Source organism: Gossypium hirsutum, chromosome A13, assembly GCF_007990345.1.
Source record: "Gossypium hirsutum isolate 1008001.06 chromosome A13, Gossypium_hirsutum_v2.1, whole genome shotgun sequence".
NCBI lineage: Eukaryota > Viridiplantae > Streptophyta > Magnoliopsida > Malvales > Malvaceae > Gossypium > Gossypium hirsutum.
In genome coordinates, this window is record NC_053436.1 from 15,246,735 (window position 1) to 15,270,953 (window position 24,219).

A 24,219-nucleotide genomic window follows, 5' to 3' on the forward strand; every position below is an offset into this window, starting at 1 on the left:
AAATGGTTACGACACATGAAATATGGGTAGAAATGGAGAGAGCAAGTTACCGGGATTTTAAAAATACAAAGAGTATGAAAAACGGGGCTTGGGAGCACTTACTATTGAGCTTGGAAAGCTTGAAAACCCTAGCTATGGAAACCCTTAAAGTTTCGGCTAGACAAGGAAGAGAATGGGCTGATTTTGGTTCATTTTTCCCATTTTATTTCATTAAAATACCAAATGACCAAAATGCTCTTAAACCCTTTCTTTAAAATTCCATCCATGCAAGCTCATTTTTGTCCAAAAATTTAGAATTTGGGCAAACTACTTTCCAAGACCTTCTAATTCATAACCCAAAGCAATTTTATACAAATTTCTTCTAGAATTCAAGTTTTTCAATTTATTCAATTTAGTCCCTAATTTCTAATTGAACACTTTACTCAAAGAATTTCTTCATGAAACTTTAACACATGCATATACTCATATTTTAGGCCTCATAATAATCATAAAGTAAATATTTTGATGTTGAATTTGTGGTCCCGAAACCACCATTCTAACTAGGCCCTATTTCAGGATGTTACAGTTTAACCTTACGAACTTACCTGTGTTGGATTGTAAAATTGGTAGTAGTTTAGGGACTGGTCGACTAATTTCCCTTTTTCTCACTAATCTATGAGCTCTTGATCTAGAATGTAACATTTTTCATTCATTAGCATATATTTCAATTTCAGTCCACTTCACAATTTATTCCCTTCAAGTTTCTAAATTACACAATTACCCTAACTTTTATAATTTTTACAATTTAGTCCCTCATCAATTAACTCATCAAATGAGCTAATTTTTCTCAATTAACACTTTATCTAAGTATTATAAGCTATTACACAGCCTTTGATAAACAAAATTTAATACAAACCCTAAGATTTAATCTTTTTCACAATTTAGTCCTAAAATCAATTTCTATTGAATAAAATCATCATATAACAAAATTAAAACTAAAAATCCATGTTAATTAATCATAAACATCCATAAATCATCAATGATAACTTTCAAAATTACCCATAGAATAAAAAAATAATAAATTAAATAGTTGGACCTAATTGTAAAAGTCTTAAAAACACAAAAATTATAAGAAAAGAGCAAGAATTGAACTCAAATGATGAAAAAATATGAAAAACCAGCTTAGAGGACCTTGAATGGCATTTTTGGACTGAAAATTAGAAGAATAAATGTCTAGAATTCAATTTAGTCACTTGTTTTATTTTTAATTTTAACCAAATTACCATTTTGGCCTTAGTTCAACCTAATTTTGTTTATTTCTTCTACCCTTGTGCCGTTTCAGCTATCTTCTTTGGGATAATTTTCCTTTTAAGTCCTCTCTCATTTAACACTTGAACCATTTAATCATTTTAGTGAGTTTTGCACTTTTTTTTCAATTTAGTCTTTTTTAATTAGTTAACTATCCAAATGTTAAAATTTCCTAACGAAACTTTAATACTAACTCAATGACACTATGTAAATACTTATAAAAATATTTACAGTTTGATTTATAAAATTGAGGTCTCGATACCTCGGTTTCAAAACCAAATAATTTAATAAATATTTCTAAAGCACAAATCACTAATTCATAAACCTTCCTAAATTCATAATTTTCTAATTAACACTAAATAATAAAAATTTCAAACTCACTCTTCGGATTTAATGGTTTCGAACCACTGTTAACCACTAATAATTAGGCTGTTATAGAAAGACACAACTCAAACATTCCCTTGAGTAAAGTTTCTCCAAAAAAAATCTTAACTTTAAAATATTTAAGTTTTTTTTTAAATTTAAAATGAAAAAAAATCAAATTTAAGTTTCCAAAAAGTTCCTTAACTTTTAAAAATTTAAGTTTTTGTTTTTAAAAAGTTTAAATTTGAAAATAAATCAAATTTAAATTTTTAAAAATTTTAAATTTCAAACATTTAATTCCATTCCATCCTCAAATTCTCGGGACTTCTTTAGTAAATTTTAAAATTTAATCTTTTAAAATACGATTTTTGAAAATTGTAAAATATATCGATATAATTTTAAAAAATAAAAAATAATGAAAATTTTAATTAAGTTTTAGAAAAATTCAAATAATCAAAAATAAAAATTTAATGAATTGAAAATTTTAATTATTAGAAACCATGAGAAAATGTCAAAAATTAGTGTATATAAACTCTAGAAAATTACCATAGTTTAAAAAGTTACAAACATTAATAAAAATTCAATTAGTTGAAAGGAAATTAAATTAAGAAAATTCAAAAGAATTTAAAAATTAAATATATATTAAAAAATTAATATTTTAAAAATATTTTTTGCAAAAAATAAACAATATATAATTTCTAAGATTTTCTTACAATTTTAAAAATATAAAAAATTAAATTAATATTCACTAAACTAACAATGGTCAAAGGTGGTAATTTTCTAAAATGTTTAATTTTTTTATTCTTTTATAATTTTTGGAAAAAAAATTACGTCAGGTGTTGCATTCTACTTAGTACATTCTAATTGGGCCACAAGTCAATCGATTATTTAACACAATTGAAACTAAAGCAATTAATGGAATGTAACTTAAAATACCAATATGGGCAAATAAAAAATTAATTACTAAAGTGTGAAATTTAGTAAATTTTAGGAGTCAAATCATGTTTTAAGCATTATAAAAATATTTATTTATATTAATTTAATAAGTTATTCGACTTGAATTAACATTTTTTGGTGGTGAAAAAAACTTATGAATATCATTTAGACTAAGTCGAGTTAGTTTTTAGTTAGGTTAAATCGGGTTTTAAAATTTTTTTGAATTACTTAATGTATGAATCAATTTTGGTATTTATCATTTCAAATTCGAAATTTTAAAGATCTTACTATTTCATATTTGGATCATTCAAATTTTCCAATTAGATTTTCTTTAAATGGGTCATTAGAAGATTAACACTTAAGGCAATTAGGTCTAGGTTAAGTTAAACTAACTTTTTTTTTATAAGGAAATCAAATTAGGTCATGGGTGAACTTAAAAGTGCAAGGAGGGACCTGTTTCCTTTATTAAAATGGTACAATTCCATTTCTAGTACCTAGGTTAATAAGTAAATTTAAAATTTTTAGCATAAAATTATGATTTTGATCCCTCCAATAATTTATATTATTATCTAATTAAATTCACCTCTACAGATTCATATTAGTTAGATTGATTTTTCGAATTTGAATAAAAATTGATTGATGAACAAGATTTCAGGAGCATGGTAAAGCTACATCATTAAGTTGCAACTCTTTAACTTCTATATTTCAGATTAGGATAAATTACACCATTGGTCATTAAATTATGGTTAAATTTTTATTTTGGTTACTTAACAAAAAATGTTACAATTTGGTCACTAGATTATTCAAAAGTTTTCATTCAAGTCACCAAACTGTTAAAATTGATTATATATGGCTTTCTCTATTCGTACTGTATACACCAATTGAAAATTCTCTTTCCTCTTCTTTTCTACAATTTAATTTTTATTCATAAAACAACTTTAGACGTTACATATCTACAAACTAAAATTCAAACATTATTTTTCTCTGATCTTTAACATTGATCGTTAGATCAACTTGGATCTAAGATATGTTCTTCTTCTTGTCGATGGATACTGATCTACCGCACTAATCGTCAAATCGTCTATATATATATATCATGGCATATTCCACATATTTTCAATCTAAACTTTTTATATAGAATTCAATAAAATGGGTGTATTTGACAGGCTAGCATTACATCAAGACAAAAGGAAAAATACACTTTTCGTGGATGAAACAAAGCAATGTTTCTATTCTATAGCTAGCTTTTCAAAGGAGAACAACGCACACCACTTTCAGAAGCCATACATTTCTTTTCCATTGGTGCCATCTACTATTTATTTTTTTGTTTCTTTAAACATTTATATTAATAACTAATAACATCATTCTTCATTTTTTTAATAAAATGAAAGATTTATAAATGAATTTTAATAATTTTATTATACATAATTACATAATATTGGGGTAAATTATATTAGTAGTCACTTAACTATTAATATATATTTTTTTATCATCCAACTATGATAGTTACAAAATAGTCATCTAACTATTCAATTTTGTCTTTTCTGGTTACGAGTTGACTAATGATGATAGCTTTTTAAATTGACATAATAGTAACTTTAACTTTCAATATTTATGAATTATGTCGTTTAGCCTTAACCATAAACATTTACGCATTATGTAATTTTAATCTCTTTTTTTGTTGTTTTACTTTTTTGTGACATTTAAGTAAAATTGGTTCTATATTTTTTCTTTTTTACTTTTTTAGATTTTTATGATTATTTATTTATTTATTTATTATTAGCTTGACGGTTGAACTGGTTGAATCGAGAATTAGTGGTCTAACATGTTCAACCATCGGTTCGATTATTAAAATATTGAATATAATACTTTGAGATTGTACCACATCATCATTTATTTTTTTTATTTCTCAAACTTAGAGCATCACATCATCAAACTTTTAGAATTTTCAAGTTTAAATCTCAAAATAGATCTAATTGTCAAGTTCAAGTATCAAAAATGAATCAAAGAAAGATACATGTATCAAAATAAATCTAGTTGTCAAGTTTAAGAGCTTAAGTTGATCTACCTGTGAAGTTTATTATCTCTTTATTTTTCACGATTATTAATAGAATAGACTTTAAATGAATAACTATTTCAAAAAAAATATTCAAACGTGAACATGAACCTATTTGCTAAGGGTGAGTTTGGATGGGCGGTGCGTTTACCTGCGGTTAGTGTAAAAACAGCGGTGGCGGTGAGATTAGATACTGTAGCGATACTGTAGCGTGAGACAAAAAGTAAACTAAACGCACTGCACCGCACTCAATCGCCCATCCAAACTCACTCTAAGTTGATATAAATGGGGTTTTAGAATGTACTACATTCTTAACCAGTGAACAGCTGTTTGAAAAGAAATAAAATATTTGTAAATTGTAGGTAGCATTTAATTTAATTAATGTTGGGTACACCTTCATCATTGGGATTCACAAAAGGTTTTTAGTTTTTTATCCACATTATTTCATGAGTTAATTTGGTAATTGAATGGTTAAATTCTGTTTTTCTATTTTCTATTATACTTAATTTAATTTTTTATATTTTAATTTAGTATAATTTAGTCCTTTATTTTTATAATGCAAATAGTTAAATTTTTTAATTACTTTAATTAAAATAAAACGATGTTTTTAAATAAAATTTCATGTTAATATTTTAATTAAAATAATTAAAATTATTAACTATTTAAATTAAGTAATGATGAAAAAAATATGTCAAATTAAAAAAAAAATATTTTAAATTTGAACACAATAGAGGAACCAAATCAAAATTTAACCTAACTAAAATCACAAGTGAATTATCGATAAGAAAAAAAATCCACCATATAATTATTTTAGTTTTCTACATTTTATAATTAATTAGAAATTGAATATTTATATTTATCGATGGAAAATTGGACGAAATATAAAGAAAATGATTAATATGTAATAAAAAATAAAAAATAAAAAAATTTATAAGAATGCCTACATGTTTAAGAACATCCTTACGACTCAAGCAATCTTCATAAAAGCATTAAAAACATCGTCATTTTATTAATTAATTTTTAAAAAAATGTTAAAAATATTTATTTATATTATTTATTGCATTTGTAATTTTGCATGCTTTCTCTACTTTTTTTTCTCTCTAATTTTTCAACCTTTTTTTGTGTGTAATTCCTTAAATAAAAGTTCATGAAGTGGTGCAGCAGTTTATGTAAAGATTTCTCTGTTTAAGGAAAAAAAGTTCAAATTTATCTCTCTGTGTTTGTCTCAGATTCAATGAATCTGGACATGGTTTAATCTTCAATTCCTCATGTTGAGACATTAATATATAATGATGATGATGATGAATGCAAGCTTCGTGAATTGTAAGTAAAATTCCTTGGAACTCTTTCATTGTCAGAATTTTGTTCTTTGACTTTGCAACTCATACAAATGCTTTCTTTCCTTTTTTTTCTTTTGACAACTTGGCATGATGATTTCACTATGGATGGTGGTCATATAAAGTTATATATATTTTTTTCAATACTGAAAAGAACAATCTTTTAATTTGAGTGACTTTTTCTTTTATCCCTTTATTTGAGAATGTGGGGTTGTATATAGGTTTCATTTGTGTTCATGCTTCAGAGTTCATAGGATTAATGAATGAAATAAAATATTTGTTTTATGATTCTTTTAGAAAAGCTTAATCGAAACCCACTTTCAGTTTTTTACCTGTTTGATGATATTACCCTTAAGCTACTATGAACTTGTCAAGAGAATACAAAAGCTACCAAACTTGTTAAGGGTCTATAACTATTTGTTGATTAAAACATGGGCAGATTGTTGTGTTCTTTCTACCTGTTTGATGACATTACCAATCTGTTGTGTAGGACACTATTATTCTTAACTATTATACATGGACTTTCTTGAATATATATTTTGTGTCAATATTCTTTTTGCTTATCAAAATCTGAAATTAGATATCCCCTACTATGATGTAAAAGCCTTGTTGTAGCGGAAGAAATTAGGGGTAAGTTGGCTATTTGACTTTTATAGGCCTTAACCAGTGAAGCACCAACTCACAAAGTCAACACTAAACAAATGATATGGTTTATGTTGATTATGCAAATATAATTAATGATTCAACATGGATGATCCCCTTTCAAGTACTACCAAAACAACTGTTATATTCAACTTGTCAAAGTTTATGAATGTAGAATAGATGAGAGCTAGATTCATTTTCTTGCATGAAAAAGTCTCCTTTTTGACATTAAACAGTTCAGAAAATATGGCTCCTTTAACTCTTATAAATAGCATCTCTCCCCTTCTATGGTCATCAATTAGCTGCATTGATCAAATTAGACCTTTTTATGTTAGTATGTTTACTTACATGCATTTATGTTCCTTAAGTTCAATATGATTAAAATTGAACTGTTATGTACTAGGCTGCTAGTGTTTTCTTTACAGGTCTTCTTATGAATAACTACTTCAAAACATGTAGGTCATAAACTAATCTCTAGACGGAATGAGTCACCGAGTCGCTGATGAGCTTGGCTACAAGGATATGGATAACATCAGTGCTGCTTCATCACGTCACAACTCGGAGAATTTGCCATATGTTCACAAGGTGGGGGTACCCCCTAAGCAAAATCTGCTGAAAGAAATTGCAGGCACCGTGAAGGAAACTTTCTTCGCCGATGATCCTTTACGCCAGTTTAAGGATCAACCGAGGTCGAGAAAGCTTGTGCTAGTCTTCCAAGCACTGTTTCCTATTTTTGAATGGGGAAGGAACTATAGCCTTTCTAAATTCAAAGGTGACTTGATTGCTGGACTTACCATTGCAAGTCTTTGCATACCACAGTATTAGAATATATCCCATACCTTGCCCATACCTTTCCCATACCTACCCATACCTTGGAAAGGTCAAAGTTATGGGCACCAAATATTTATTTAGTGTTGGGCATGGGATAATAGCAATTTTTGGTCCCTAAGTGAATAGGGACTTTGCAAGGTGGCCCTTGAATCTCAACTATAAATAGGCCAACCATTGCTCATTCTCATCATCCCACATTTGCCATTCTCTACTTAAGGCATTGTTCTCTCTCCCTATTTGTAAAGTTTCACTTGTATTTTTGGAGTGAAATATATTTGGTAGTGCCCGAGGACGTAGGCAAGATTTGCCGAACCTCGTTAAAATTCTGGTGTTCTTTACTATTTATTGTTCATATTTTGTGAATTTGATTGTAGTGATTTATTGTGCTATTAAATTACGATAGAGGGATATTCTGGCTAGGAAAGACTTGGTACTTAAGTGATCCTCGTGATCCACCTCTCTTTCCTGGGAATTGAACTTAGTGTGATTTTTTAGTACAATAATTTTACTCTTTCACACGCTTCCGCACAACAATTGGTATCAGAGCAAGGTTCGTACTTGGGGAATACGACCGTTTACGGTACTATTCACGTATACAGCACTATTCACGTATACGGAACTATTCACGTATACGGTACTGTTCACGTATACAGTAGTTGGGATTGAGGAGAAAAATGGCAGCAGCATCGTCATCAGCAAGGACTACTGTGACAAATGCAAAATTTGAAGTAGAGAAATTTGACGGTACCAATAATTTTGGTATGTGGCAATGTGAGATCCTGGATGTCTTATGTCAGCAAGAGCTAGATATAGCCCTTGAAGAAAAACCTGACAAGATGGATGACAAGGAGTGGGCCAAGATCAATAGACAGGCGTGTGGTACAATCCGCCTATGTTTGGCCAAAGAGCAGAAGTACTCTGTCATGAGGGAGACATCAGCGAAGAAGTTATGGGATACACTGGAAGAAAAGTTTCTAGCGAAAAGTCTTGAAAATAGGCTTTATATGAAAAAGAAACTTTATCGATTCACGTATGCACCTGGTATGTCGATGAATGACCATGTGAACTCATTCAATAAAATTTTAGCAGACTTGCTAAATTTGGATGAGAAATTTGAAGATGAAGACAAGGCATTATTGTTGTTGAATTCCCTTCTTGATGAATATGATCATCTTACCACCACATTGCTTCATGGGAAGGACACGATCACATTTGATGCAGTCTGTAGTGCGTTGTATAGATCTGAGACTCGAAAGAAAGATAAAAGAGATCACAGAGATACAACCACAGAAGTCTTAACAGTAAGAGGTCGTTCACACAGCAGCAAATCTGGTAGAAGGGGAAAGTCCAAAGGGAGACCCGCCAAAGATGAATGTGCCTTTTGCCGTGAAAAAGGGCATTGGAAAAAGAATTGTTCTAAGCTACAAAAGGGCAAGGCTATTTCTAATGCATGTGTAGCGGAGCATGATGAGGAGTCAGACTTTAGCTTGGTTGGCATGGCAATGGCATGTCAAACGGATGAGTGGATTTTGGATTCAGGATGTACTTACCATATGTGTCCTAATAAGGACTGGTTTTCTAGTCTTAAAGAGCTAGAAGGTGGAATTGTTCTTATGGGCAATGATAGTGCTTGTAAGACAATGGGAGTGGGTACAGTCCAATTGAAGAATCACGACGGCTCAATCCAAGTCTTGACAGATGTTCGCTACGTACCTAGCTTGAAGAAAAATCTCATCTCATTAGGTGCCCTAGAATCTAAAGGGCTCACAATCACTTTGAGAGATGGATTACTAAAAGTAGTAGCTGGGCAACTGACGGTGATGAAAGGCACAAGAAGAAATAACTTGTATTTTTTAAATGGAAGTACAGTTATTGGATCAACATCAACAGTTTCTACAAAAGATGTAGATTCAGAGGCTACCAGATTATGGCATATGCGATTGGGACATGCTGGTGAAAAAGCTTTGCAGACATTGGTGAAGCAAGGCTTATTGAAAGGTGCAAATTCTTGCAAAATGGAATTCTGTGAACATTGTGTTCTGGGCAAGCAGAAGAGGGTAAAATTTGGTCCAGCAATTCACAATACGAAAGGAATTCTGGACTACGTTCACAGTGATGTGTGGGGACCTACCAAAGTGGCTTCTTTGGGAGGTATGCACTATTTTGTCACTTTTCTTGATGATTATTCAAGAAAAGTATGGGTGTATCTAATGAAAAGAAAAAATGAAGTTTTGGATGCATTTCTGAAGTGGAAGAAGATGGTGGAGACTCAGACAGGTCGAAAGGTCAAACGACTTCGATCAGATAATGGTACTGAGTACAAAAATGATCCATTTCTACAAGTATGTCAAGATGAGGGCATTGTGCGACACTTCACTGTTCGAGATACACCACAGCAGAATGGGGTGGCAGAACGCATGAATCAGACTATACTGGAGAAAGTTCGATGTATGTTGTCCAATGCTGGATTGGGCAAGGAATTTTGGGCTGAGGCAGTTACATATGCGTGCCATCTAATTAACCGATTGCCATCAGCTGCAATAAATGGAAAAACTCCTATGGAGATGTGGACTGGTAAACCTGCTACTGATTATGATTCTTTACATGTTTTTGGTTCCACTGCATATTATCATGTAAAAGAATCTAAGTTAGACCCAAGAGCAAAGAAAGCATTATTCATGGGTATAACTGGTGGTGTAAAAGGATACCGTCTCTGGTGTCCTGATACAAGGAAGATTGTTTTCAGTAGAGATGTAACTTTTGATGAATCAACCATGATGAAGAACGAGGATTCACAAAAGGATGACAAAACCAGTAGTACTTTGCAGCAGGTGGAGTTTGAAAAGGTTAATGATGATCCAGCTAATATTGAAAGAACAAATGATGAAGAAGTTTCGACCCAAGAACTTCTACAGCAACAAGATTCAATTGCATATAGGAGGCCAAGAAGAGAGATTCGTAAGCCTGCTCGCTTTGACGATATGGTGGCCTATGCACTTCCAATTGCAGATGATGATGTTCCTTCCACTTACACAGAAGCAATAAGTAACTCTGATGGTGTAAAGTGGAAGCAAGCTATGAATGAAGAAATGCAGTCTCTTCATAAAAATAGGACTTGGGAGTTGGTGAGACTGCCCAAGGGAAAGAAGGCAATTGGATGCAAATGGGTATATGCAAAGAAGGAATGATTTCCTGGTAAAAATGAAATTCGATACAAGGCTAGATTGGTAGCAAAGGGTTACGCTCAGAAAGAAGGAATAGACTACAATGAAGTGTTTTCTCCAGTTGTGAAGCATTCGTCTATTCGGATTTTGCTAGCCTTGGTTGCGCAATATGATCTTGAACTAGTTCAGCTTGATGTGAAGACCGCGTTTTTACACGGTGATTTGGAAGAGGAAATCTATATGACTCAGCCAGATGGATTCAAGGTTGCTGGAAAAGAAAATTGGGTTTGCAAATTGACAAAGTCGCTTTATGGATTGAAGCAATCTCCGAGGCAGTGGTACAAGCGATTTGATCAGTTCATGAAAGGGCAAAGGTACACAAGAAGTAAATTTGATCATTGCGTGTATTTTCAGAAGCTACAAGAAGGAACTTTCATATACTTGCTCTTATATGTTGATGATATGCTAATAGCATCTAAGAGCAAAGTTGAGATTGAAAGATTGAAGACTCAACTCAATCTCGAGTTTGAGATGAAAGATCTAGGAGAAGCTAAAAAGATTCTCGGCATGGAAATATGTAGAGATAGAGCTCATGGCAGAGTTAGCTTGTCTCAGAAGCAGTATTTGAAGAAAGTACTACAGCAGTTTGGCATGAACGAGCAGACCAAACCTGTAAGTACCCCGTTGGCTTCTCATTTCAAGCTTTCTGCACAACTATCTCCTTCGACGAATACGGAACGAGAATACATGTTGCAAGTTCCGTATTCTAATGTAGTGGGTAGCTTGATGTATGCAATGGTGTGTACAAGATCCGACATTTCACAGGCAGTTAGTATAGTGAGCAGGTATATGCATAATCCTGGAAAAGGACATTGGCAAGCTGTGAAATGGATTCTACGGTATATTCAGAAGACCGTGGATGTTGGATTACTGTTCAAGCAGGATAATACACTTGGTAAAGGTGTTATTGGGTACGTTGATTCTGACTATGCCAGTGATTTGGACAAGCGAAGATCAACCACTGGTTATGTGTTTACACTTGCTGGAGGACCAATAAGTTGGAAGTCTACACTACAGTCTACAGTTGCGTTGTCAACCACAGAAGCCGAGTACATGGCTGTAACAGAGGCTGTAAAGGAGGCTATTTGGTTACAAGGTATGGCTAAAACCTTGGGGTTGGTTCAGGAGCATATTAACGTGTATTGTGATAGTCAAAGTGCTATTCATTTAGCAAAGAATCAAGTCTATCATGCACGTACAAAACATATCAACGTACGATTCCATTTTGTGCGGGAAATTATTGAAGAGGGGAAAATTTGTCTTCAGAAGATCAAGACTGCAGATAATCTCGCAGATATGATGACCAAGGTGGTAACAGCAACCAAGTTCGAACATTGTTTGAACTTGATCAATATCCTGCAAGTTTAACAGTCGAAGAAGGCACTATCAAGTATTGTTGTCAAAGGCAAAAAGAATTGTGTGAAGATAAGATTATCCTAATCAAATCTTCAAGGTGGAGATTATTAGAATATATCCCATACCTTGCCCATACCTTTCCCATACCTACCCATACCTTGGAAAGGTCAAAGTTATGGGCACCAAATATTTATTTAGTGTTGGGCATGGGATAATAGCAATTTTTGGTCCCTAAGTGAATAGGGACTTTGCAAGGTGGCCCTTGAATCTCAACTATAAATAGGCCAACCATTGCTCATTCTCATCATCCCACATTTGCCATTCTCTACTTAAGGCATTGTTCTCTCTCCCTATTTGTAAAGTTTCACTTGTATTTTTGGAGTGAAATATATTTGGTAGTGCCCGAGGACGTAGGCAAGATTTGCCGAACCTCGTTAAAATTCTGGTGTTCTTTACTATTTATTGTTCATATTTTGTGAATTTGATTGTAGTGATTTATTGTGCTATTAAATTACGATAGAGGGATATTCTGGCTAGGAAAGACTTGGTACTTAAGTGATCCTCGTGATCCACCTCTCTTTCCTGGGAATTGAACTTAGTGTGATTTTTTAGTACAATAATTTTACTCTTTCACACGCTTCCGCGCAACACACAGGTATCCCTGTCTGCGAGTTAATGTAGTTGAGTTTTCCATTTTTCTTCTTCTTTTTGTTTCTAATATACTGTAATTTACATCAGGACATTGGATACGCAAAGCTTGCCAATCTCGACCCCCAATATGGATTGTGTAACCTTCTTTCTACTTATTAAGATTGTATTTCCATGGTGGAGTGGGAGGGAATCATACTGATTTTCGGATTGCATTGCAGATAGTAGCTTTGTTCCACCTCTTATTTATGCATTCATGGGAAGCTCACGGGATATCGCTATTGGACCGGTGGCTGTGGTGTCTCTCTTGCTTGGTACTCTCCTGCAGAATGAGATCGACCCATCTGAAAATCCGGTGGACTACCTACGCCTTGCATTCACAGCTACATTCTTTGCTGGTATCACTCAATTCACACTTGGATTTTTCAGGTAATATAGCCAATGCCTTATGACTTATCAAGTACCTGTTTTGCTCTATCCTTTGAATGTTTCATCATTATGGTGAAAATCCGGGTTTAGATTGTATATGCTGAATGGTTGGTGTGATCAATTTCAGGCTAGGATTCTTGATAGACTTCCTATCTCATGCTGCCATTGTTGGCTTCATGGCTGGTGCTGCTATCACCATTGCCCTTCAACAACTTAAGGGTCTGCTCGGCATAAAAAAGTTTACGAAGAAAACTGATATTGTCTCCGTTATGCGCTCAGCTTGGAGTGCAGCACATCATGGTGTAAGTGATTACTATCATACTTTTGAGGCATTGAACATGTTTGAATTCGGCTAATCGTAATGGCAACTTTGTTTTACAGTGGAATTGGGAAACTATACTAATAGGAATGTCCTTCCTGGCCTTCCTCTTGGTCGCAAAATACATTGTAAGATCGTAGTTCGTAATTTTTTCGTTCATCGTATATGTAGAAAGCTTTCTTCATGTAATCATGACGCTGTATGAAACTGAGCAGGGGAAAAAGAAGAAGAAACTATTTTGGGTGCCGGCAATTGCTCCGTTGATTTCGGTTGTCCTTTCCACCTTTTTCGTGTACATCACACGAGCTGACAAGCATGGTGTTCAGATTGTATGCATAATCCTTTCTTCTTTTCGATTTATTTACGAGCCTTGGCTTGTTGCAAAAGTAATGAAGATTCATTTTCACAATGTTTATCTTCAGGTGAAACATATTAGGAGGGGAATCAACCCATCATCTTTGAATGAAATATTTTTCTCTGGAGAATATCTTGCCAAAGGTTTCAGAATAGGTGTTTTAGCTGGTATGATTGCGTTGACGGTATGCAAATCCAGCCCCCTTTTTCCTCGATTTTACTTAAGGAGATTAGATCGTAATAGCCGTGTCTTTCATCTTTTAGGAAGCTGTGGCAATTGGAAGAACATTTGCTTCCATGAAGGACTACCAGTTGGATGGAAACAAGGAAATGGTAGCATTGGGAACAATGAATGTCGTCAGTTCGATGACATCTTGTTACGTGGCCACAGGTAAGAAAACAGAAAGTCATATCCGTCACGATTCATCACCTCTTTCCGATTTATATAATCAAATAAAATGTTCCAATATCAATCATCTACATGCTTGTGCAGGATCCTTCTCTCGCTCGGCAGTAAACTACATGGCTGGATGCAATACTGCGGCATCTAATATCGTGATGTCCTCTGTCGTGCTACTAACATTGGAACTCATAACTCCATTATTCAAGTACACTCCAAATGCAATACTTGCTTCCATCATTATATCTGCGGTGATTAGCTTAGTAGACATTGAAGCAATGACCCTAATATGGAAGATCGATAAGTTCGACTTTGTTGCTTGTATGGGAGCCTTCTTTGGCGTCGTTTTCTCTTCCGTCGAGATCGGCCTTTTAATAGCGGTGAGGAACATAAGTAGACTGTTGACATATTCTTAAAGTTTTTTTTATTGATTTGCCACACATATCCACCTATATGATCCATGTTGTTGTCGCAACAGGTCTCAATATCGTTCGCGAAAATCCTCTTACAAGTTACAAGACCTCGAACCGCGGTTCTCGGAAAGATCCCGAGGACTACGGTCTATAGAAACATCCTTCAATATCCAGCTGCAACGAAAGTTCCTGGCATACTCATTGTTAGAGTTGATTCTGCAATTTACTTTTCCAACTCCAACTATGTAAAAGAAAGGTTAGCTTTTCCACATACATAAAGTACCAAAAAGGATGTATAGACATTGACAAACTGCAAACATTTTGCAGGATTTTGAGATGGCTGGCTGATGAAGAAGAACAACTAAAAGAAAGTTTCCGACCTGGAGTCCAGTATCTCATCGTCGAAATGTCACGTAAGCTGTCTTCGATTTTTCGTTTTCCGGGTTCATCGAACTGTCACTTACTTTACACATTCTTTTTCAGCCGTTACTGACATTGACACTAGTGGCATACATGCCATGGAAGAGTTATTCAGAAGCCTTGAGAAGAGAGATGTTAAGGTAACATAGATCAAGATTAAACTCAAAATATTTGTAATGGCATCCATGCCATACATGCTTTTTACTAAGTACTATCGTTCATGCATCAGACATGCCATACATTAAACTGAGTACTATTGTTCATGTATCATACATCATGCATGGCATACATTAAACTAAGTACTATTGTTCATGAATCATACATGCCATACATTAAGCCAAGTACTATTGTCCATGAATTATACGTTCTTTTTGCATCATCCATGCCATGCATACTTTAACTAAATACTACTGTTCATGCATCATACATCATACGTGCCATACATTAAACTAAGTACTATTGTTCATGCATCATAATACATTCTTTTTGCAGCTTGTTTTGGCAAATCCAGGGCCAGTTGTGGTTGACAAGCTCCATGCATCAAAGTTTCATGAGATGATAGGGGAAGATAGGATCTTCCTCACCGTGGAAGATGCAATTGTAACATGTGCTCCAAAAATGGATTTGGAACCATAAGTTACTGTCGAACTGAATCAGAATTCAAGTTATTCGACACGGTTCGATTTACAAGATCACACAAAGAAGCTTGTCAGCGCAAAATTCAGAAAATATTCATATTGAAAAAAATAGAAAAAATAAAATTAAATGTCGAGAGTGAATAGATATTATACGGGATTGTGATTCAACAAAATTTGTAAAAATGTAAAATTTACTAGAGGGTTTTCTTGATTATTCTCCAGTTTTCCTTCAATGGGGGCATTGGGAATTTTTTTACATTTTCCTTTATTTACATACATGCCAAGTGAATTTACTTAACTATCCACTCAATTAATGAATAAACACTACTTTTCTCTAACTTACTTTCATTGATCATATATAATGTGTCTTTTTTTAAGTCCATACCCTAAATCCCCATCGAAATGTTAATTAATTAATTTATTGATGTAATATTTGCTTAACAATGGTTGTTGATCTTCCATGGTTGCAAATTGTGGTGAATATCGAAATATAATTAAGAGTAGTACAAACTCCAGCTTAATACATATTGTCTTTTTAACAAAAGAGGCAAATGGAACCGTACATAATTTTTCATCAATCAATTGACCAATTTCTTGCTCAATTAGTGAACAAACACCATTTCACTGTCATAATTCGTTCCTTTAAATTAAACATTAAATCTACTTACTTTCATAGATTGTTAATAAAATTTATGATTTCTCTTCAATCCAACAAAGCAATATAGCTAACTCCCTAACGAAATAAAATGGGCTTTTATTAATTCAAATATCCTGTCCAAGTAATAAATTATATGAAAATAATAATATTAATAAATTAATTTTATTTCAAATAATCAATAGTAATTTAGATATCTTAACCAAGTAATTCGGTTTTCTTTTGTACCTCAAATTTGAATTGCATAGAATCAAAACATAAGAAAAATCATGTAATCAACTTTTATATATTATTATTTCGTAACGAATTTGAGCCAACCATTTGATATTCATCATCACTGGAGGGGCGAAGCCAGCGGGCTGGCATGACCCCACTCCCCTAAAATATAAAATTGTTATTTAAGCTCTCAATTTTTTTAAAAAAATTTAAATTAGTAAAGATAAAATTACACTTTGGCTCCTCAAAATTATAAAAATTTTATTTAATCCTTTACAAATTATAAAGGTATAAACTATAAAAAATTAAAATTTCATCTAGCCACCTAAAAAAAATTTTTGGCTTCGCCCCTGCATAACTGATCTCTTGTTGCTAAATGAAGCATAGAAATATCTAAACATTATTACCACTATTATCAATTACATTCATGTAAAAGTAATGTTATTTCATGCTTTTCTCGACGTCGCCTTTTGTTAGCAGATTTCACATAATTTCCATGTCGCAATCTTGTTGTAGGGTCAACTAGTATCGAAGAAGTTTCAATATGGGGTTAGACCCATGAGAACATACAACAATTGATCTATCTTGGTAAACTAAATTGTGCATATGCTCCCCTAGAGTTTCATTTTTCTAACTTTCACTTTATGTCCCTACGATTTTCTTTTCACTGAAATTTAAAACTTTGTGCACTATATCAGGTTATGGATTTTATTTTTAATCTTTTTTTTTCTCTTTTTGTTACTAGATCATTAATTAATTTAAGTTCACATCATCCTTTGAAATAAACCTGTCGGAAAAAATTACTTTTATGAGAACTTTAAGGCATATTCTCAATAAGTAAAAATAGAAACTTGAATCATAAAATTATGATTCCATATTCTACTCCATGAGACCTTTACAACAATATATCACATGCTCAAAATGGTTGAGTGATGAAAGAGAAATTGATGCTCAAAATAAGCTACATAGAAATATTGTTGAGGAAAAGTAAAGATTTAGATCCCACATTGGTTAGATACGAAGTGTGAGATATGTTTATAGGGACCTGTATTTTATTTTGTTGGATAATTTAGCTGGATTTCATTAGAGTAATATAATTAATTAAAAACACATAATAGGTTTTGTTAAAATGACACAAACCCTCCAACTTGATGATTTATCAACTCTAATTAAGTCTTTTTTAATACAAACAAAATAACTTTAATTGTACTTTTTTAACCTCTTTTTATTAATTTAAAAATTAATATATAATAAAATGATGATAATATATTTCTGTGTGAAAACTTTTATACTATTCAATTTGATTTCTAATAATAATATTTAATTTTAAAATTTTGATTTATATATAAATTTTTTTATTCTATATTTTTTATAAATTATTTTTGAAAAAAAAATCATTAACGCCTCTAATTGATGTACCCAATAAGTTGGATGCATCCTTAATTAATAATGTGGCCATCTTCTTTGTCTATAACTTTTATCAAGGCAAAACTGAGCTGCGAATTTGGTTGGACACAAAACGACCAAATCGAAACCACCACATTTGGCTTCAGACTATCACTGTTGTTCTTCAACCCCTTACTGTAATCTCCATTTATAATATATGACAAGCTTGATCCAATGTTCCATTTAGCCAAGTTCACCGTAGATACACTAAGGCATGGTTCTACAAAAGCTACTGCCATTTGTCTTTTGGCATTAAGCATTCTCTCTTCATATTCATTTAGGAATGGACTCCTTATTTGTAATATTTTGAAAATTTTTATAGTAAAATATTATCCGTGATATAGTAAAATAAGGAAATAAAGTGACAAAAAGGGAAATTTTGAGTTATGTCAATATTGGGAAGTATATTATGATATATTAATTCAAGAAAGGACTAAATTGTAAAAGTGAGAAAAGTTTTGTTGCACAAGTGTAAATACTCAAAATTTGAGGGGTTAAAGTGTAAATATGAAAAATTTGAAGGACCAATAGTGTAAATATTTTAAGGGTGGAATGATCTAGAAACTAAGGAAAATGGATGAATTAGGACCAAATTGAATAGATGAATAACTATGAGGGACTAAACTACAATTTTACCAAATTAAATGATGACTCAAGGATGGAATTTTAAAAGATAATGAAGGGAAAAATGGTCAATTGAAAGAGAGAGAAATCTATAAAGTAATAATAATGCTAGAGATATTTTGATATTTTATAATTATTTAATTAGATAAATATTATTTTATTAATATTTTAATAATATATTTTATTATTATTTTATTAGTATATAAAGAAAGAAAGATGAGAAATTTTCATCCATATTTCCTATGAACTAATGTGAGAGAAAGAGAGAAAGAAAGAAAATTTTACTTTCTTTACAATTTTGTCCTTTTACCAAAAATTCACCTTTTTCACCCAAAAATCAAAAGAATTTCCATAGCTACCAAGAGAGAAAAATGTTAAGGAGACCATGGGGAGTTAAAATATCAAGTTGGATTCAAGAAATAGAAGCTGGAGAAAAGAGAAAATCAAGTTAAAGATTAGTATCAATAGAACAAGCTAAGTATATCAAGATTTCAATATGTTTTTTAAGTTTGTTATTATTGACAAAGCATGAAAATAATGTTATAGTAGAGTTTTCTTACATAAGGTCCTATGTTCTTGATATGCTAGTGAAGAGAAAATAAGAGAAAGTGATGAGAAATGGTGTAGAAAAAGAAAATAAGGGTGTTATAACATGGTAATTAATATCTTGTACTAAAACAGTTTTGGACAGCAGTAGTCTAAATTTGAAAAATCATCAAAAATTGTAGAAATCTAATTATAGGATGAATAAAATATAAAATTAAAGCTTATTAAGTCTAGTTTCTTATAGAAGAAATTATGTAAGCAATGGAATTGTAAATCATGAGATATAATAAATTTTGTGAGACAAGGTCAGAATGATTTCGGGTTCCCCTGTTCTAATTTTGGAAAATCATCAAAAATTGGAAAAAAAAATAATTTTGAGCTTAAATGTATATGTTTAGAATCATAAATGAGTCTATTTTCAATAGAAACAAATGGAAACATCATTTGAATTCTATACGAGGAGATAATTAATTTTTAGTGAAGAAGGGTCAGAACTGTCAGACAGCAGAACAGGGGTAACTTTAAAGAATAAACTGTACTTATTGGCTAAACCAAAAATTCTGAAAATTTTATGGTAAGAATATATATAAGTCTAGTTTCAGGGAAAATTATCGGATCTTAATTTGGAGTTCTATAGCTCCAGATATGAATAATTTAGTGACTATGACGCAGATGGACAGCTTGAATATTCATAAAAGTAAATAATAAAAAAATATAGATAATGTTACTTACAAGTGTGTTATATACATTAAGGATGTGGAATGGAGTGGAGGAGGAGGAAAACATATATGAATATTCATTTAGCATGGCTAATTTGCATATTTTAGGCTCAGGAACTAAATTGAATAAAAGTAAAACTTTATGGTAATTTTTTAAAAATGTCAGAAATGACCAAATTGCATGAAATGGATTAATTTTATTATTTAAATTACAAAATTGAATGAAATTATTAATTTAGTTCAAGATATGGGGAAAACATGTTTTAGGGATTAAATTGAAAAGTGTTGAAATTATGGAAAATTTTGATATTTTATAGAATTCATGGATTGTTATCAATATGTATGAGAATAATAGCTGGAAATAAGGATTAAATTGCAAGAATTTTATTTTCCTGACCCTAAGGATGAGATCGTCATAATTAAAAGTTTAGGGGCAAAATGGTAATTTTTCCTAGAGCATTAATTAAATGCATTAGAATATGAAATGAATGAAAATGATGATCAAATTTATTTATAAAGATCCGGACGACTCAAATATGAGACTTGATCGTGAAAAAAAAAAGATATCGGATTAATGAAATTATAAACACAAACAAGTAATGAGGTAAGTTTATGTAACCTGAATTGTATTTTAAATACTTGAAAAATGTGGTTATGTGATAAAAATATGATTTGAATGTTCAATTCATGATAATTGATGAAATATTGCTAATACTCGATATAAATTGAAAATAAATCCCGGTTGAATGAAAGGAAAATTCGATGGATCTCTGAAAAGGAATTGACGGTAAAAAGGATCTAGCCCGGACGGGTGATTCTATTCTGATATAGCCCTCCCGAAGAATACATGTAAAATGGATTTAGCCCGTGATTCTATTCTGATATAGCCCTCCCGAAGAATACATGTAAAATGGATTTAGCCCGGACGGGTAATCCGAATTAGGGTCTGAATTTAGCCTGGACTGGTAATTCAGACCAAGCTCATTAGAGTAATTGTCGCTGCAGGGGATTTAGCCTGGACTGGTAATCCCATTGTAAGGATGAGGTTTGCGGGAGTGTGGTCTCTGATATGAAATATGTAAGACCATGGTTGAAAGATACCATGGCAACGTGATATGAAATGAATAAGACCATGGTCGAAAGATACCATGGAAACGTGATATGAAATGAATAAGACCATGGTTGAAAGATACCATGGCAACGTGACATGAAAAGAATAAGAACATGGTTGAAAGATACCATGGCAACATGATAGAAAATGAGTAAAACCATAGTTGAAAGACACTATGGCATCATGTCAAAGATAAATAAGACCGTGGATGGGAGACGCTATGACATCTATTGAACAATTGATATTCAGGTAATACGTATCAGATGACGAATGGTTATATGAAATGGTTGTGTGAAATGTTTACAAGAACTGGTCATATGGAAATATATGTACAAAATAGTTGTATGAAATAATTATAAAGATAGATAAACGAAATAAGTATAAGTACATGGAATATAATTTATGTTAAGTTTGATATAAACTATTACCGGAATAAATATACATAAAATATATGGAAATGATGGAGCATGAAATATTGATATAATGAAATGAATGATATATGCTTATGAAGAAACGGTAAGAGCATGATATGTTTCATGACATGTATATATATGATTATCTTTGATATGTTGATACAAGGAAATTATGTAAGTTGAGACTATTATTAAACTCAAGTGCGATATGTCGAGAAAATAAGTATATCAATGTTGAATTTAGATGAAATATGTGCAAGTATAATAACAATGATGTTGTTTGACGCTTAGACAAGTGCCAAGCTATTAATTGAATGGTAACATGTTTAATTATAAGGAGCATTGAAATAGTAAGTACTTAGATGAAAATAAAATTTAAGATTTTGCGAAATTTTTTTTATGATCCCGATTTAATTCCGGTTGGTTTCTAATGTATGTTTGGGGCTTCGAGGGCCCAATAGAGAGACGTTATGATTATTTTCAAAATATGAATAATAAATGACTCAGAATTATCTGAAAATATTCAGTAAACTCCAGTAATGCCTCGTACCCTATTCCGGCAATGGATACGGGTAGGGGGTGTTACATTATTTGTTTCAAAGATATTGACAAACAATTTTGTTAAGACCTTAAATCAGTAATTTGAAGAAACTTTTGAATAACCAGCTTTATTTCACTCCCACCCAAGTCTTTAACGCAATCCTTGAATGCTTGTGGCATATCCGGAGGTGGTTCCAAACCCATTTCCATAAACTATTTCGGATCTTCTCTCTTTCTCTGATTATTAATCTTCTACTTCTTCTTTTTGTAGCCACTCATCTTTTGATTCTTCAACTCCAACTTCATGACAAGCTTTGAGACCTTCTTTCTCAACCATTCTCTTGTTCTTCATCTCCGTGACTAGACGAGCTACAAATTTGGGCAATACCATTTGAGTTAATTTCTATAGCTTCTCACTTTCACTAGAAGTAGATGCTTCAACACCATTCAACAGATCCAGCCATGAACGATCACCATCATCAACTTTCTCTTTAGCCTTTAACTCGAACATCTTCAATTCTTCAAAACTTATTTCAACAATGATAGATTTGTTAACAAAAAAAAATTTAGTATGAATAAATTAGTTCTTGTTTATATATATATTTGGAGTTCTAATCCACACCTAACTTTGATTCATATATCGTATTGAAGTGTAAAAAACATTTTATCTTATCCAGACTATTTAATTTTGTTTTTCTCTAACTATACAATATTTCCTATGATTTTTTAATCTTACAAGGCTTCCATTTTTTATTTTTAAAAAATATTTGTTAGGGATATGAGGGGTTAATTGTAAATTTTCCTAAAAAGTATTTTTTTATAATTTACGTGATCATTATATGGGCCCAATATAAACCGATTCTTTGGATGAAATTTTCTGACCTTGTTCTTGACACTATAGATTGTAGGCAAAGTTTTTTCCTTTTTTTTTTTACTAATGATTATGGTTAAAAAAAAGTAATGACATGTAGAAGAGCTATGATATAATTTCTCAAAGTTCGGGGCCATATCCCTCTAAAATTTTGGGAAAATATCATTATACCCTTTAAAAATTTTGAAAATATCATTAGACAAATATGCAATGCATGACCATAAAAATGACAATGTTCACACTTTGTCATTTTAATGAATTTTCTAAAGATAATCTCTTTATTATACTTTTTCAATTAATGTTAATCAGCTCTCACATGTTCATTATAATCTCAAACGATTTCATTGAACAATTATTCTTCACATATTGATCATAATCCCAAACGATTTCATTAAACAATGATCTTGTCTTATTACATCATTGTAATCTCAAATGGTTGCTTCGCCTTTGAGGCAAACTTAATTTCAGACAGTTGTTTTATCTTCACTATGAGCATAATTCTAAATACTTAGCAATGGTTGCAATGCTTACGATGTCAGTGTAATTTGAAATACTTAATTCCTGTAGAAATTTTAAATAGAAATTGATATCATTGTTATGCTCTGCTCGGTGTTCAGTGAATTGTTTCCGTTAGTGCAAAACGTAGATAGTTACTAGGCTTCCTTGTATCATCGAAGTTTATTTGACAGTAACTCTTTTGCAAACCGTGTATAGATGGGGGCAAATAGAATCTTAAAGAAAGTGGCATTGCTACACTCCTTGAAATCTTCATTAATTTCTCATAAGTTTGTTTTTATCCACATGCTCTAATAGATTTCGATATTAGTATCCAGAATTGTCAGAATCTATTTCTAAGCATTATTGGCAATTATCAAGATTAATTTTGTTTAATTATAAATTTGAACTTTTTTACTTTACTAAAATTGAGAGGGTCTTTATATTTTAATTTTTCAAATTTTAGATTTTATATTTTAAGAAAATTAAAAAAACATATAAATTTTAGTTTTTTTCTTTCTTTTTTCATTTAAATTGTTGAATTGTTGATTTTTTCCCCTAATTTTCTTATGTTAAATAGTTTCTCTTCTTTTAATTTCCCCTTAATTATTCATAATCTCTCTTTTCAATTCTTAAATAAAACAATAAAAGCAATCTTTAATTATATAATATATTAACGAATTTGAAAACAAAAAATAGTTAAAACATGCAATAGTACACATCATAATGCTTTTTTTTTATTTTCAAGATATTATTATCTAGATTTAAAATTTTAAGTTGGATTGTTAATGTTTTATAGATTTACAAAATTTTAAAAATAAAAGTATAGGTTTTAAATATACAAGTTTAATTTTATATTAATTTTTAAAGGTTTGAAAATACTTGCAAGAGACACTTGGATTTTGGTATTCAATTTACTTTGGGTCCCTG

General features: G+C 31.6%; 1 protein-coding gene across 1 annotated transcript; it reads left to right on the top strand.

Moving 5' to 3' along the window:
• The first annotated feature begins 7,100 nt into the window (after positions 1-7,100).
• Positions 7,101-15,803, top strand: LOC107894918 (sulfate transporter 1.2). The gene is made up of 14 exons (XM_016820087.2): positions 7,101-7,439; position 9,509; positions 12,771-12,819; positions 12,902-13,109; positions 13,237-13,411; positions 13,491-13,556; positions 13,644-13,757; positions 13,851-13,967; positions 14,047-14,173; positions 14,276-14,562; positions 14,661-14,851; positions 14,923-15,008; positions 15,079-15,155; positions 15,508-15,803. Exons 1-14 carry the CDS (start codon positions 7,105-7,107, stop codon positions 15,649-15,651), a joined length of 1,977 nt encoding a protein of 658 aa, XP_016675576.2. The 5' UTR covers positions 7,101-7,104; the 3' UTR covers positions 15,652-15,803.
• Positions 15,804-24,219: the final 8,416 nt, after the last annotated feature.

Bases quoted from the DNA above. Each gene is read 5' to 3' on its own strand.
- LOC107894918 (XM_016820087.2), top strand. From the start codon at position 7,105: ATGAGTCACCGAGTCGCTGATGAGCTTGGCTACAAGGATATGGATAAC. The intron at 14,174-14,275 runs GTAAGAAAACAG...ATGCTTGTGCAG, and splicing joins ATCTTGTTACGTGGCCACAG to GATCCTTCTCTCGCTCGGCA. The intron at 14,852-14,922 runs GTTAGCTTTTCC...AACATTTTGCAG, and splicing joins TCCAACTATGTAAAAGAAAG to GATTTTGAGATGGCTGGCTG.